At 45.4% G+C, this 13,347-nt stretch overlaps 1 protein-coding gene across 1 annotated transcript; it reads left to right on the plus strand.

The window, feature by feature from the left end:
• Positions 1-2,583: 2,583 nt before the first annotated feature.
• Positions 2,584-12,051, plus strand: SLC60A2 (solute carrier family 60 member 2). The gene is made up of 4 exons (XM_090038023.1): positions 2,584-2,950; positions 3,601-3,769; positions 5,937-6,053; positions 6,582-12,051. The coding sequence occupies exons 1-4, from the start codon at positions 2,741-2,743 to the stop codon at positions 7,808-7,810; spliced, it is 1,725 nt and encodes a 574-aa protein (XP_089894149.1). The 5' UTR covers positions 2,584-2,740; the 3' UTR covers positions 7,811-12,051.
• Positions 12,052-13,347: the final 1,296 nt, after the last annotated feature.

A 13,347-nucleotide genomic window follows, 5' to 3' on the forward strand; every position in this document is an offset into this window, starting at 1 on the left:
TCTTGGGATTTTATATAATTGGTAAATTGGCTTAGGGGTGACACCCAGAGAGTGGTGGTTGACAGGTCGATACCAGCCTGGAAAGATGCGGGCAGTGGAGTCCTGCAAGGCTTAATTCTTGGACCAGTCCTATTCAATGGCTTCATCAGTGACTTTGATGAAGGCATGGAGAACACCCTGTTCAAGTTTGCAGACAATATCAAATTATGGGGCAAAGTTAACACACCAGAGGGTAGGGAACTGATTCAGGCAGATCTGAACAGGTTGGAAAAATGGGCAGAACGAAATAGGATGCAGTTCAACAAAGTCAAGTGCAAAGTGCTGCACCTGGGCAAAAAGAACCACCAACACACTTACAAGCTGGGGGATGACCTTCTCAGCAGCACAGCAGCGGAAAGGGATCTTGGAGTCATAGCTGACTCCAAGAGGAACATCAGTTGTCAATGTGATGAAGTGATCAACAAGGCTAACCGCATTTTATCATGCATTAGCAGATGCATGACTAACAGGTCCAGGGAAGTGATGCTTCCCCACTGTTCAGGCCGCAGTTGGAGTACTGTGTCCAGTTTCAGGTGCTGCACTTTAAGAAGGATACAGAGAATCTTGAGAGGGCTCAGAGGAGGGCCACTCATATGGTTAGAGGCCTGCAGGCAAGGCCTTACGAGGAGAGACTGAGGGATCTAAATCTCTTCAGTCTTTGCAAGAGAAGGCTGAGAGGTGATCATGTCGCTGCCTATAAATTCACCGGGGAGGGCAGCAGGGAATAGGAGATGCTCTATTTACTAGGGCACCCCCTGGAGTAACTAGGAACAATGGCCACAAATTGATGGAGAGCAGATTTTGGTTGGACATTAGAAAGAATTTCTTCACAGTAAGGGCTGCCAGAATCTGGAATGGGCTTCCAAGGGAGGTGGTACTCTCCCATATCCTGGAGGTCTTCAAGAGACAGGACAAGCACCTAGCTGGGGCTGTCTGATCTCAGAGCTCTTTCCTGCCCAGGGCAGGGGTTCGGACTCAATGACCTACTGAGGTTCCTTCCGACCTAAACATTTATGAATCTGTGAACTGGGGCTGGATGATGGCATACACACATCTTTCTGATTTCTTTTCCCCCCAAGCATCTGGGATCCAGAACATTTTTAAGAATCAGTTATTGTTAGGTAACTTTTCATACTTTCTTCCAGTTTCTCTGTGTGTGGATCCCACTCATGGTTCAGTTCACCAGTTTAATTCTATTCACAGAAGCACAGAAAAGAGCCCTCTAGAGGTCATTCACCTGAATACAGATTGAAGAAATGCTTTCCCTACTTCAGCATCAAATTTCCATTCTAGGATGAGAAATGCATGAAACAAAGGCTGTGTGACCACCCTGTGACAACCCTACAGATGGCAGCTACTAGAACTCTGCTGAAACAAGCTACTAAGACTAGCTGAACAGACATTGATATAATTTAGTGGGTCTAATTTGTTAACATCATATGCCATTTTAATACAATCCACTACCCACTGACAGAGGATGCAATGAGCAGGGTGACAGCAGCTCAAAATACGGTTCTATGAAGACTAATGTACCAAATTTGAATCCCACAAGGGAGAAATCATTCTTGTCAGTGGAAAAACTTGCATTAAATCTTTCATTAATCTGTTAATTCTTAGAGGAAAATAGTGAAGAGCCCTGCACTGGAAGTGACCGGTTAGGATTGCTCCCAAATAGATGTTGGCAGGTTTTTGTACACACATGAAATGTATGACAACAATGAATGGTCCAGAATGACTGGGTTACATTACAGTTAGTTCCTAGCTGCTGTAGTGAAGGGATTTCTGCACCTGTAAAAAGCTATTCCCTTACATTAACATCACTGGAGTGTTGATAAATATAAAAGGCCAAAGTGAGTTTGTCTCGCGTTTTGTCTTGCCTTCCTTATGACTCCAGACGTTAAGAGAAATAGAAAGAGGTTGACAATGAAATTAGATCCTTTACTATCTTGGAGAAGACTTAGGTAATTTTTGTTGTTAAAAAGACATTTGTAGAAAGCCTCTCGGTTGAAAATGGGTCCTGCAGGGTTGATCACTTTTACAGTCCACTTACGTGATGATGTTTTCCTGCTCGTTTTTTGTCTGTTGCGGAAAAGGGGTAGAGCTACAAGAGTAATGTCACAATGACGCTACACCATGACACAGGTGATTTTACCCTGCTCCTGTCTGTCTATGTAATTAGGGACCTACCTAAATTGTGGTAGGCGTTCTCTCAGATAACCAGGAAATCCAGCACTGGATGAAATCTTCTAGTCTAGTCTCCTCTTGGAAAAAGAGCCCAGAGGCTGCGCCATCCCGGGACTCCCGGAGCCGGGGTCTCAGTGCCCGGCAGCGGAAGCAGCGCCACGAGGACCGCAGCCCGCGCTATACCACCTCGGGGGCGCGGCGCTAAGCGTCCCCGTCAGTGGTGCGTTCCGAGTCACGTGCAGGGCCTCAACTGCCGCTATTTCCTACCCTGCCCTAGCCCCGCCCCCGCGGCGAGCTGCAACCAATCGGAGGCTCCCATATGACGCAGAAGGAAAAGGCTTGCGACGTCGCGGTACACGCCGGGAGCCAAGCCCATTGTCCCTGCGCATGCCGGGAGTTGCAGTCGCAAATCACGCGGAGAGCCGCGGTGGGGGGCGGGGCGGGACCGGGCCGCCCCGCCTGGCAGGTGGGGCCGCGGCGCTGGGGGCGGCTCCCCGCGCTCGGAGCCGTCGGCGCCATGGCCGGGGCGGGCGGGCGGCCCGGCGGGAAGAAGCACGTCCGCTTCGCCCGGCCCGAGGCGGAGGCGCTGCGCAGCGGCGGCGAGGAGCAGCCGGGCCCGGCGCCGAAGGTGGTGGTGGCGGCCGGCGGCAGGAGGTGGCGGGGCGGGGACGCAGCATCCGCAAGATGGTGCACCTCCGGGGTGCTCTGCGCTGCCTTTTTGGGGCTGGTGAGTGTCGGTCGCACGGGCCCCGCCCCCGTCGGCACCTCGGGGCGCATGGCTGCCCGCGGCGGGGGCGGGGCTGTGGAGGACGGGAGTGGGAACGAGGCTGGGGGGCGGGGCCAGGGTGACACTTGGCTCGGGCTGGGAGCCCCCGTGGCAGTCAGGGCAGTGTGGGGATGGGTGCCCCCAGCCTGCTCCACCGGTCCCCCAGGGAGCAGCCCTTGCCCGTGGCCTGGGCTGCTTTGGTTGTTCCCAGCGGAGCCCACCTGTGCCTGGGGGGATCCAGGCCCAAAGCGGGGTGCAGGCGCGCCCCTGCACACCCTCGGGATCTGCCGCTGCACAGACCCGTAGCACCTGAACCTGTGCCTGGGTGAAGCAAGCACGTCCCGAGCCTCTGGAGGTGCTCACCTGTGGCAGGTTGCTTTCACTGGTTCCGGCACTGCGAAAACACCAGCCCGTAGCTTTTGGCAGCACTTATTGGAGGAGACACCTTCCCTGGGGCTTTGTGGGAGAGATTTGCCCACTTTGGGGCATTTGCAGCTGTTTCAAATGAAATGTAGAGCCCGGTTTTCCATTTGTCACTGAGCTTTTTGTGGCTGTTAACTCTCATCTTACTGTTGGCAGGGGCTCATTTGGTGCTTACCAATGTTTTCCAGGGCATGAGCATTGGTGTTGTGGGACCTACCTTTCAAGATCTAGCTAGCAATGTGACTAAAAATGTCAGTGACATCTACTACATCTTTGTGGGGCGTTCGGTGGGCTACCTTGGAGGGTCAGTGGTTGGAGGGATTCTCTTTGACTGCATGAACCCTCATCTTCTCTTGGGTGAGTGGACTTGAAAGGTTTGTATCATTTTTTTTTACGTGACAATGAATCTTTCAGCAGTGCCATGAGCTTTGTGACACAGAGCTGCAGAAATTAAGAGGGTTACAGGTGTAAATGATGGAAGTGCATGTGTTGGCACCAGCATTATGGGTTTTTTTAAGCTGTTTCATTCTAAACCAGGAAAATACTTTTACTTTCATCAGTTAATTTCTGCCTCCTTTTACATTTGCGCTTCCAACATTTGAGTGCTTTTCCCAGCGATGAGCAAAAGACCGGTAGGCCTGATGAAGTGCTTTAGAATTGACAATGAATATTTTTGCCTGGTCTGATGAAAAGAAGAGACTCGGATTTTGTTTTGTGGGGTGAGTGAGTGGTTCTGGGAACATATAAGCAAATCAAATTTTGACTCAAAGATGAACATTGAGTCGACAATGTGACAAAGCAATTAACAGAGCTAACCACACTTATGCATTACTAGGTGCATCACGAACAGATCTAAGGAGGTGATAGTTCCCCTCTATATGGGATTGGTGAAGCATCAGCTGGGGTACCACATCCAGTTTTGGGTGCTGCGCTTCAAAAGAGATGTGAATATCCTTGAGAGGGTCCAGAGGAGGGCAACTCATATGGTTAGGGGCCTACAGGAAAGGTCCTACGAGGAAAGATTAAGGGACCTGGAAGTCTTCAACCTCTGTAAGAGAAGGCTGAGAGGGGATCTGGTGGCCGTCTACAAATTCGGGGGGAGAGCAGGGCAGGGCAGCAAGGGATAGGAGATGCTCTGTTTGCCAGGGTGCCCCTTGGAGTAACTAGAAACAATGGCCACAAACTGACAGAGAGCAGGTTTAGTAGACATTAGGAAAAACTTCTTTACAGTAGGGGTTACCAGAGGCTGGAATGGGCTTCCAAGGGAGGTGGTGCTCTACCCTGTCTTAGAGGAGGCTTGACAAACACCTGGCTGGGGCCATCTGATCCCAGCGCTCTTTCCTGCCCAGGGCAGAGGGTCAGACTTGATGATCTACTAAGGTCCCTTCCAACCCTAAAAATCTATGAAATTGTATCATGGTCATATCTGTAAGTGCATCAAAAGAGACTCATTCTTCAGGGGGGGCATCCAGTTCAGCCCTCAGCTCAAGGCAGTATCATCCATGCCTAAACCATCCTAGACAAGTGTTTTGCATTTTGCCAGCATGCATGTTGCATTGCAGCTTAACCAAGAAAGATGCTGTAGAAGTTGGTTTCTGCACTGCACTCAATAGAACAACTTTCTTTTTCTACCTCTAGTAAAAGCACAACATTTATGGGTATAGGGCTAGATCTGTAGTAGACTTATGCACTTGAAGTGAGGCTTGGGTACCTAAGTCTGAAGTTGCAGTCCTGAAAACCCTGCCCAACTGCCTAACTCTGAAGGTGCTTACTCTCCACAGAAACTGCAGTTTGTGGCTGTGAAGTTCCCAAGGCACCTGAAAGGTCAACTTTTGTACTCTTGCCTTTTACCTCAGTTTTGTCAGGGTAGGCATTGACAGTGCCTAGGTCGAGTCTAATCACAATCAGGATCTACAGACCCGGCCCTCCCTCCTGGTTACCTGAGGACTTCAATGTGCAGAACATATTTAAGATACAAGAGTATGTGTGTTCCCTGCAAAATGTAATAGTTGCTGTTAACCTCCCCCCCCGCCCCCATTCTTTATTTGTTAGAACGCTTAACCGGAAAGTGAGACGCATGAGTTTAGTTCCTTTTTCTGCTGAGGCAGGAGAGATGGAGATTCAAATCCACATGATCTAACTTCCCAGGTTATTCTTTGTGAGGCCACTCTCCATGCCTCAAGAACATGAACCTGGAAGGGATCTGCTGGATCACTGAATGGAGTCCTCTACTGCTATAGGACCCCCCCCTGAAATCAGCTTCATATACTTATCCAGCTCCACCTCAACCTATTTTGTGGAGGAGGGGGGGTTGCTCATATCATTTCTACTGAAAAACTTTGAGAAAACCCCACTTCTGTTAGGCAGATTCTTCTAATGTTCAAACTAATCTACTCAGGGTCAAGTCACACCCATTTGTTCTCATGTTCAGATTGTGCCTAAATTTTTTTTCACAGATCTCTACAATCCATGCTGAACACTGAAGCTGCATTGTAGATTTCAGCCTATTTTTTACCTTTTATAGGGTTATCTATGCTGGGAACAGCAGTTGGTCTTTATGCCATACCATGGTGTAAGAAGGCATTAATGTTAACAGGCCTGATGTCAGTCATTGGAGTTTCCATGGGAGTTCTGGACACAGGTAAGTGGACAAATTCTCTTTCTTGCTTGGATTGAAGAAGTCCTCTGGAGCCTGTCAACTAGAGCTCATTGGAAATTTTCAGATGAAATAGCTTATTTGGTCATTTCACTGCACTGGAGGGAGGACATGTGGTTATTTCAGTATTTCCAAAACAAAATGTGCCAGGGTTCCCAAAATCAAATTTTTCTATACTGTCTAGGTTGTAAGAAATGTTCAGAAGGTTTGGCTCTGATCCATAATATTGCCAAATGGAAGTATTTTTATTCTGGAGATTACAAGTCAAAACAACATTTCTGATTAAACCCTTTATTGCTAAGCATATATGAGCAGAATTTCTTTCACCGAGATTGCAGTTTTCACATTATAGATTAGTTCATGTCATCTTTGAGCCTGTTTATAAACTGCTGGCTGCTGCTGCTGTATAGTGAGTACTTTGCCAGTCTGACCATGCATATTAACTAAATGTGTGAGGAGATAACTTTCCTGTAATTGTTTTGCTGTTAAATAAACAATCTCTTTAACCTACAGGTGGCAATGTCCTTGCATTGAATACATGGGGAGCAGACGCTGGACCACACATGCAGGCCTTACACTTCAGTTTTGCACTGGGTGCCTTTGTAGCTCCCCTCTTGGCTAAAATGGCTTTGGGCAGCTCCATATCTCAACTCCATAATGAAGTTGAAAAAACAAATCAGTCTGTTCTGAGTTCTATACCTACAGCACTGACTGCATCAGCATTCAAACTCTATTTCAACATTCACCTTCTGTGGTCCTTCATTGTTATAGGCACCTATATTTTGTTAATTTCTTTGCTATTTTTTATCCTATATTCAAGGAGCAGCCCAATGCGAGATAAAACAAAGGCTTCTGTGCACAGATGCCGGATTGCCAAATACCACTATGTTCTCCTCATTCTTCTTTTCATATTTTTCTTGTGCTGCGTAGGAGCAGAAGTTTCCTATGGCTCTTACATTTTTACTTACGTAAAGGTCTACGCTGATATGAAGGAAAGTGAAGCAGCTGGCTTGAACTCTGTCTTTTGGGGAGCATTTGCAGCTTGCAGAGGCCTTGCAATCTGTTTTGCTGCCTGTTTATACCCTGGTACTATGATTCTGCTTAGTGTCATAGGCAGTACTGTCTCCTCCTTGTTTTTGGTACTGTTTGCTACACATCCTATCTCGCTATGGGCTGGGAGTACAGTGTATGGGGCTTCAATGGCTGCCACCTTTCCCAGTGGCATTTCCTGGATTGAACAGTACACTACTATACAAGGAAAGTCTGCTTCTCTTTTTTTGGGTGGTGCTGCCTTGGGAGAGATGTGTATTCCAGCAGCAGTTTGGTTTTTGCAAAGGAAGTTTTGCCACCTGCCAGTGATAATGTATGCTGCACTGGGAGCTTCAGTAACAACAGCACTGCTCTTTCCTGTGATGTATAAATTGGCCACCTCTTCCAGTGAGAGTGCGTTGGAGGACAGTGGTGAAAGTGAGGACCGGAAAGCTTTGTTGTCCGGCTCTGGACTGGATGAAGATGAAGAGGAGGCGGATGCAGAAGAATGGAATGAAGCAGACTTTGAAGTGATTGAAATGAATGATACAATGAGAAACTCTGTGATTGAGACCTCTCGGAAGATACCAGAATCCCCAGCTAAAATTTCCAACCAACCACTTTCAAGTAACATACCGTTTAATTCTCCAGTGTTGGCTCGGAGCTCCCCAGGGAGGAAGCACTGTAGTACAGACAGGGAGAAGAATGATTAAAGGAAACCTAGGCTGATTACTTAAAATGACTGACTGGCTTGGGTAAGATAAAAACACAGTCAAATTGCAGCTGTTTTTGTAAGGTGAGTGAGAACCTGAGTAGTGGTACAAAGCTAAGCGTTCCCACCTCCATGCTTGCAAAATCCCAATCCATTCTGCTTTTTCATTTTAGCCTGTAGCTGTGTTTCCTGGAGTGGTGAAATACATGGCAAAAAGGTGTAGTGTAAGGAAATTAAAATTTAGCCAAAAGTACACAAACATTTTCTGAAGTAGGAGGCTGAAGTTTTGTAGGAAGGCTGGGGGGATCTGTGTGAATAATGTTGTATTTGGACTGTTTGTGGCACTTGTACCATATTTTTAGAGCACTTCTGTGCTGGCTGGGTTGGAGTCGGGATCTAGGGATCTTAGCAGGTTTCTTTTATCTCTTACTTCAGATTTCTCCAAATCTTGAGTTTTCTGAATCTAATCAGAGATGCTTGAACTTTCTGAGCCATGTAGTGTGTAACATAACCCAGGAAAATTAAGTTAAAGGTTAAGTTGTCCTTACCCTTCTTGGAAGAGTTGAGGGCTGGGAGCCTAGCAGTTTTAGTTAAGGCAGGGGCAGGCAATTATTTCAGGTGGAGGGCCACTTACTGAGTTTTGGCAAGCCATCGAGAGCCGCATGACAAGGGCAGATAAATATTAATTTTCCAAATTTTTTAGGGGCCCCGCAGGTGGGACAGATGCGACCCGCCAGGCCATTCTAGCCCCCGGGCTGGATTTTGCCCACCCCTGAGTTAATGGATGTGTTGCTGGCCTTAATGGCAAATTTTCCCATGAAGTCATTTAAACAGAATTTCTATATATAATTTAGTTTAAATTATAAAAACTTGGCCATCAATCAAATTCATGTATACTATGACAAATATTAGGGGAGATGTTTAAATATCAGGTATTGAATTCAGACTGGCTCTAAAGGGCAAAATTGTTTGTCTCCATTTTGACTATTTTTGGAGGGTTAAGGAGAAATACAGGGCAAGACAATTTGAAAAGTAACTGAGCAAGCCTGCTGCATACTGCATAGCATTGTGATCCACTGTTTAGTGTAATGAGCCAAAGTTACAGTCTGGCAGCAAACATGAACCAGACACATAGCAAGATTGTTGGAATTAGTTTGGAGCCTGATCTGCCAGAACTCTCTACTTTGTTTTAAGAACTGCTATTTGTTTGCATTTTGGAGCTTTTTTGTTGTTGCGCAGCACGGTGTCTTTTTTTCAGATGCTGGGTTTGTCAGGGGTGCTCTATGCTCCCTTTCTCTCTCTCTTTTACCTGGAACAAAAGGGCTTTTGCTTATCCCTGGAGAGGAAGAAATAAGGAGCAAGAATGCAGTCGGGAGCTTTTGTGGCTCATAGTGAGATCCAGTGAAATCGCACAAATCTTCTCACTCCTAATGTTAGCGTAAATGCCAGTGTGTATTTCTGTGTGTTTTTCCCACAAAAAATGGAGACAGAATTAGATAGGGATGAGTATTGGCTGAAGACACTTGGTTGACTAGTTACCATCAGGACTGGATTTTTTTTTTTCCCCTGGTTGTTGTAGCATATTATGATTGTGTATAATCTGTCTATAGTTGTATTTGGAAAATATAGCCACTACTACAGTGTTTGCATCTGCTGTGACAACGCTTGTGAAACTTTTGATTATGCTCTTCCAGTTGCTGCATGAAAACTCCCTTTTCTTAATTAACTATGTAATGCTTTAAAATATTTAAAGATTAAGTTCTATCCTGAGATGCATGTGACTGAACTTAAAGTTACTGGAAGCATTCCAGTCACTAGTATGGCCTCCAGATTTGCATAGTATGTAGCGATCAATGAACTGGAATGCTTTCCTTGACTAAATAAGGATGCCTGAGAACACAGACTGTGAGGGCACTTTAAGAGACTCGTGAAATGCCGTAAACCATTTGTTAGAGCAAGGGAACACTGAGAAGAGATTGTACACGGAAGACCAAAAAAGGTTGCACAAGTGACTCTGAACACAAGGATATTGACAGAAGGAGTGGCCAGTGTTTTCATACTCTTGTTTTCTTTTTCCAAAAGGATGTTGTAATAGAACTATTCTCTTGGCAAAAAAATGACTTTATTGCAGGATCTAGAACAAGGATATGGAAATCATTACAACACTTCCTGACAGAGTTGTGATCCTGGTAGAGCTGTGTTGCACGAAAGACAAAGCTGTGATTACAACTTATAGACATGTACTAAGAACTTAAAATGGGTTTTTGCCACAAATGAGACATAAGCTGTATGTTAAGCTTTGCTAGCTCTGTTCTATATATTAGTGAAAACTCCAGAACCCACATAGTTAAAAAGAAAGGGGCAGAGCAGGGCTGTGGTACATTCCTTTATCTACCCATTTAATCTCTTGTAAGTCAGGGTAGCATGGGAAGATAGAAGTGTTAGCCATCTCAAATCCTCTAGACTTAAGTCTCTGCATTTTTTTAGAGCTGGTGGAGCCATATGTGAACCAAACCAACCCTGCACCTTTCTATCTAGCAAGTGGATTTTCTAACAAACATTGGGAACTTAATGCTGGTTTAAATTTTGCAAGATCAGGGAAACAAAGTACCAGTTTCAGTGCAGATTAATTTGTGTGTGTGATACTAAATAGGCAGCTAATGCAAGGAAAAGATTCCCAGAAATACTTGGGTTCAGGCTTATTAATTTGTAGAGAAGATGGGAAAATGAAATGCAAGCTCTTCAGAGAAATTTGCGGTCGTAGTGGCTTTAAACCTAACTTATTCAAACTTGCTTAGTCCATTTTGATAATTGCTGCTTTTTCAACACAAGGCTGCCCTGGATAGAGATGACAGTGAGTAATGAAGAGCTTTTATTTCACTCCTGTGATTCAGGTGACTCATGCTGAAATGGACAGAAAGGCCTGCCTCTGAGACCTCTCTCAAATGAGTAGTTTGGCTAGCATAACATCAAAATAACCACTGTAAGATTGAACTGTTTTCCTTCACTGGATTCTGGATGGGAAATGTAAATATACAGGGAAAATGCATGATGTGATGCATGGAAATAAGTTTTGCATTTTGTTTTTACCAACTATTGTGACAAGTGCCACATGCGTATAGGAAAGCAAGATTGTCTCTTAAAATAAGGCAATGTCTGTCTACATTTTAAGTGATCCCTGAACCGTTAACTCCTAGATGACATTAATTATTTGCTATTATATCACTCCTGGCATTTTGTAGTATCTTGGTTGACCAAGTTTGAGCACTCCCAGGACCCGCCCAATTTGCCTCCCTGTTGCCTGGCACTATCATTACCCAAATGTACATGGATACTTTTTGTACATGTCCGAAAAGATATATTTGGTGACTTGTATAGTGAAGATATACTGAAAGTAAACACAAAGATGCACGTTTGGATTGCTTGTGTCAGTATGTCACTCAGTCTGGGATTTCCAGGGTTTGTTCTTGTTGGAAGACAAGTTATAGGGTTTACTTGAATTCAGTTAACTTGAGCTTTAGAGTAGGTGATGTGTCTGTAGTCCCTTTGAATTAAATCAGTCTATGGATAATAAGGATCTCTGCTGATTTTGATTTAAAACTTTCAGAAGCTTTTTTTAATACAACTAGTAAATCATAAGGATGGACCTTGTACTTGTAGGAGCATCTAATGGAAACTGGTAAGCACCAAGGACAGCGTCCACAATATTCAGATACGATCTGTGTTACACTCAGTGGGAGCTACTTGAATGAACAAGAGCAGCTATGTTTTCTTGTATAAACAATGAATAGATTAGGGGAAGAAGCAAGGTTTACTTTAACAAATATGGAGAGAGGGAGGGAGGAAAGTGGACCATTTCACCCACACTTGGCATTTAGCCCAATGACTTTGAGCCAGCATGTCAGAAGCCCTAGATCTTGAAGTGTTTTATTCTACAGGAATGGTCCCTGCTCAAACAGAGACATCTGAGAGAGAAAGAGCACAAAGCTGGAACTTTGAAGTAGGAAGCAATCAGGTGCCTTGGTGACTTTTTTAAAATTTTGATCCTGGTTTTTGCTTAATAGTTTTCACTTTTTCCATACATTTTCTTCTATGGTTTTTCCTTTGTTAGTGTTTGTGTGGGTGACTTTTTTTTTTAATATAATTAGGTTGAAAACTACTTGTTTACATGACTGTGCAATGTGAAATTTACTTGAGAAACAGATTATTCCTTGAATATAATAAATTGCTTTTATTTACAAACTGGACTTACGATGATCTTTTTAGTGGGTGTTTTAACATCATAAATTTAAGACATTGAATTTTGTCCTGCATGAATATGAGTTTAAAAAAAATAGAACCATTCAACAGTATTGCAACCCTTTTTCACAGATTCATAGATGCTAGGGTCGGAAGGGACCTCAATAGATCATCGAGTCTGACCCCCTGCATAAGCAGGAAAGAGTGCTGGGCCTACATTACCCCAGCTAGATACACATCTAGCCTTTGCTTGAAGACCCCCAGGGTAGGGGAGAGCACCACCTCCCTTGGGAGCCTGTTCCAGACCTTGGCCACTCGACCTGTGAAGAAGTTCCTCCTAATATCCAACCTAAATCTGCTCTCTTCTAGCTTGTGGCCATTATTTCTTGTAACCCCCGGGGGGGCCTTGGTGAATAAATACTCACTAATTCCCTTCTGTGCCCCCCTGATGAACTTATAGGCAGCCACCAGGTCGCCTCTCAACCTTCTCTTGCGGAGGCTGAAAAGGTCCAGTTTCTCTAGTCTCTCCTCGCAGGGCTTGGCCTGCAGGCCCTTAACCATGTGAGTGGCCCTTCTCTGGACCCTCTCCAGATTATCCACATCCTTCGTGAAGTGCGGCGCCCAGAATTGCACGCAGTACTCCAGCTGCGGTCTGACCAGCGCCCGATAGAGGGGAAGTATCACCTCTTTGGACCTATTTGTCATGCATCTGCTGATGCATAATAAAGTGCCATTGGCTTTTCTGATGGTTTCGTCACACTGCCGACTCATGTTCATCTTGGAGTCCACTAGGACTCCAAGATCCCTTTCCACTTCCGTGCCACCCAGCAGGTCATTTCCTAGGCTGTAGGTGTGCTGGACATTTTTCCTCCCTAGATGTAGCACTTTGCATTTCTCCTTGTTGAACTGCATTCTGTTGTTTTCTGCCCACTTGTCTAACCTGTCCAGGTCTGCTTGCAGCTGCTCCCTGCCCTCTGGCGTGTCCACTTCGCCCCATAGCTTAGTGTCATCTGCAAACTTGGACAGAGTACATTTCACTCCCTCATCCAAGTCGCTGATGAAGACATTAAAGAGTATCAGTCCAAGGACCGAGCCCTGCGGGACCCCACTGCCCACACCCCTCCAGGTCGAAACCGACCCATCCACCACGACTCTCTGGGTGCGACCCTCCAGCCAATTCTCCACCCACCGGACTGTGCAGTCATCCAAGTCACAGCCCCTTAACTTGTTCACCAGTATGGGGTGGGATACAGTATCAAAGGCCTTCCTGAAGTCCAAGTATACGACATCCACCCCTCC

This window comes from Crocodylus siamensis, chromosome 1 (genome assembly GCF_052110815.1).
Source record: "Crocodylus siamensis isolate JL-2025a chromosome 1, ASM5211081v1, whole genome shotgun sequence".
NCBI classification, from domain to species: Eukaryota; Metazoa; Chordata; order Crocodylia; family Crocodylidae; genus Crocodylus; species Crocodylus siamensis.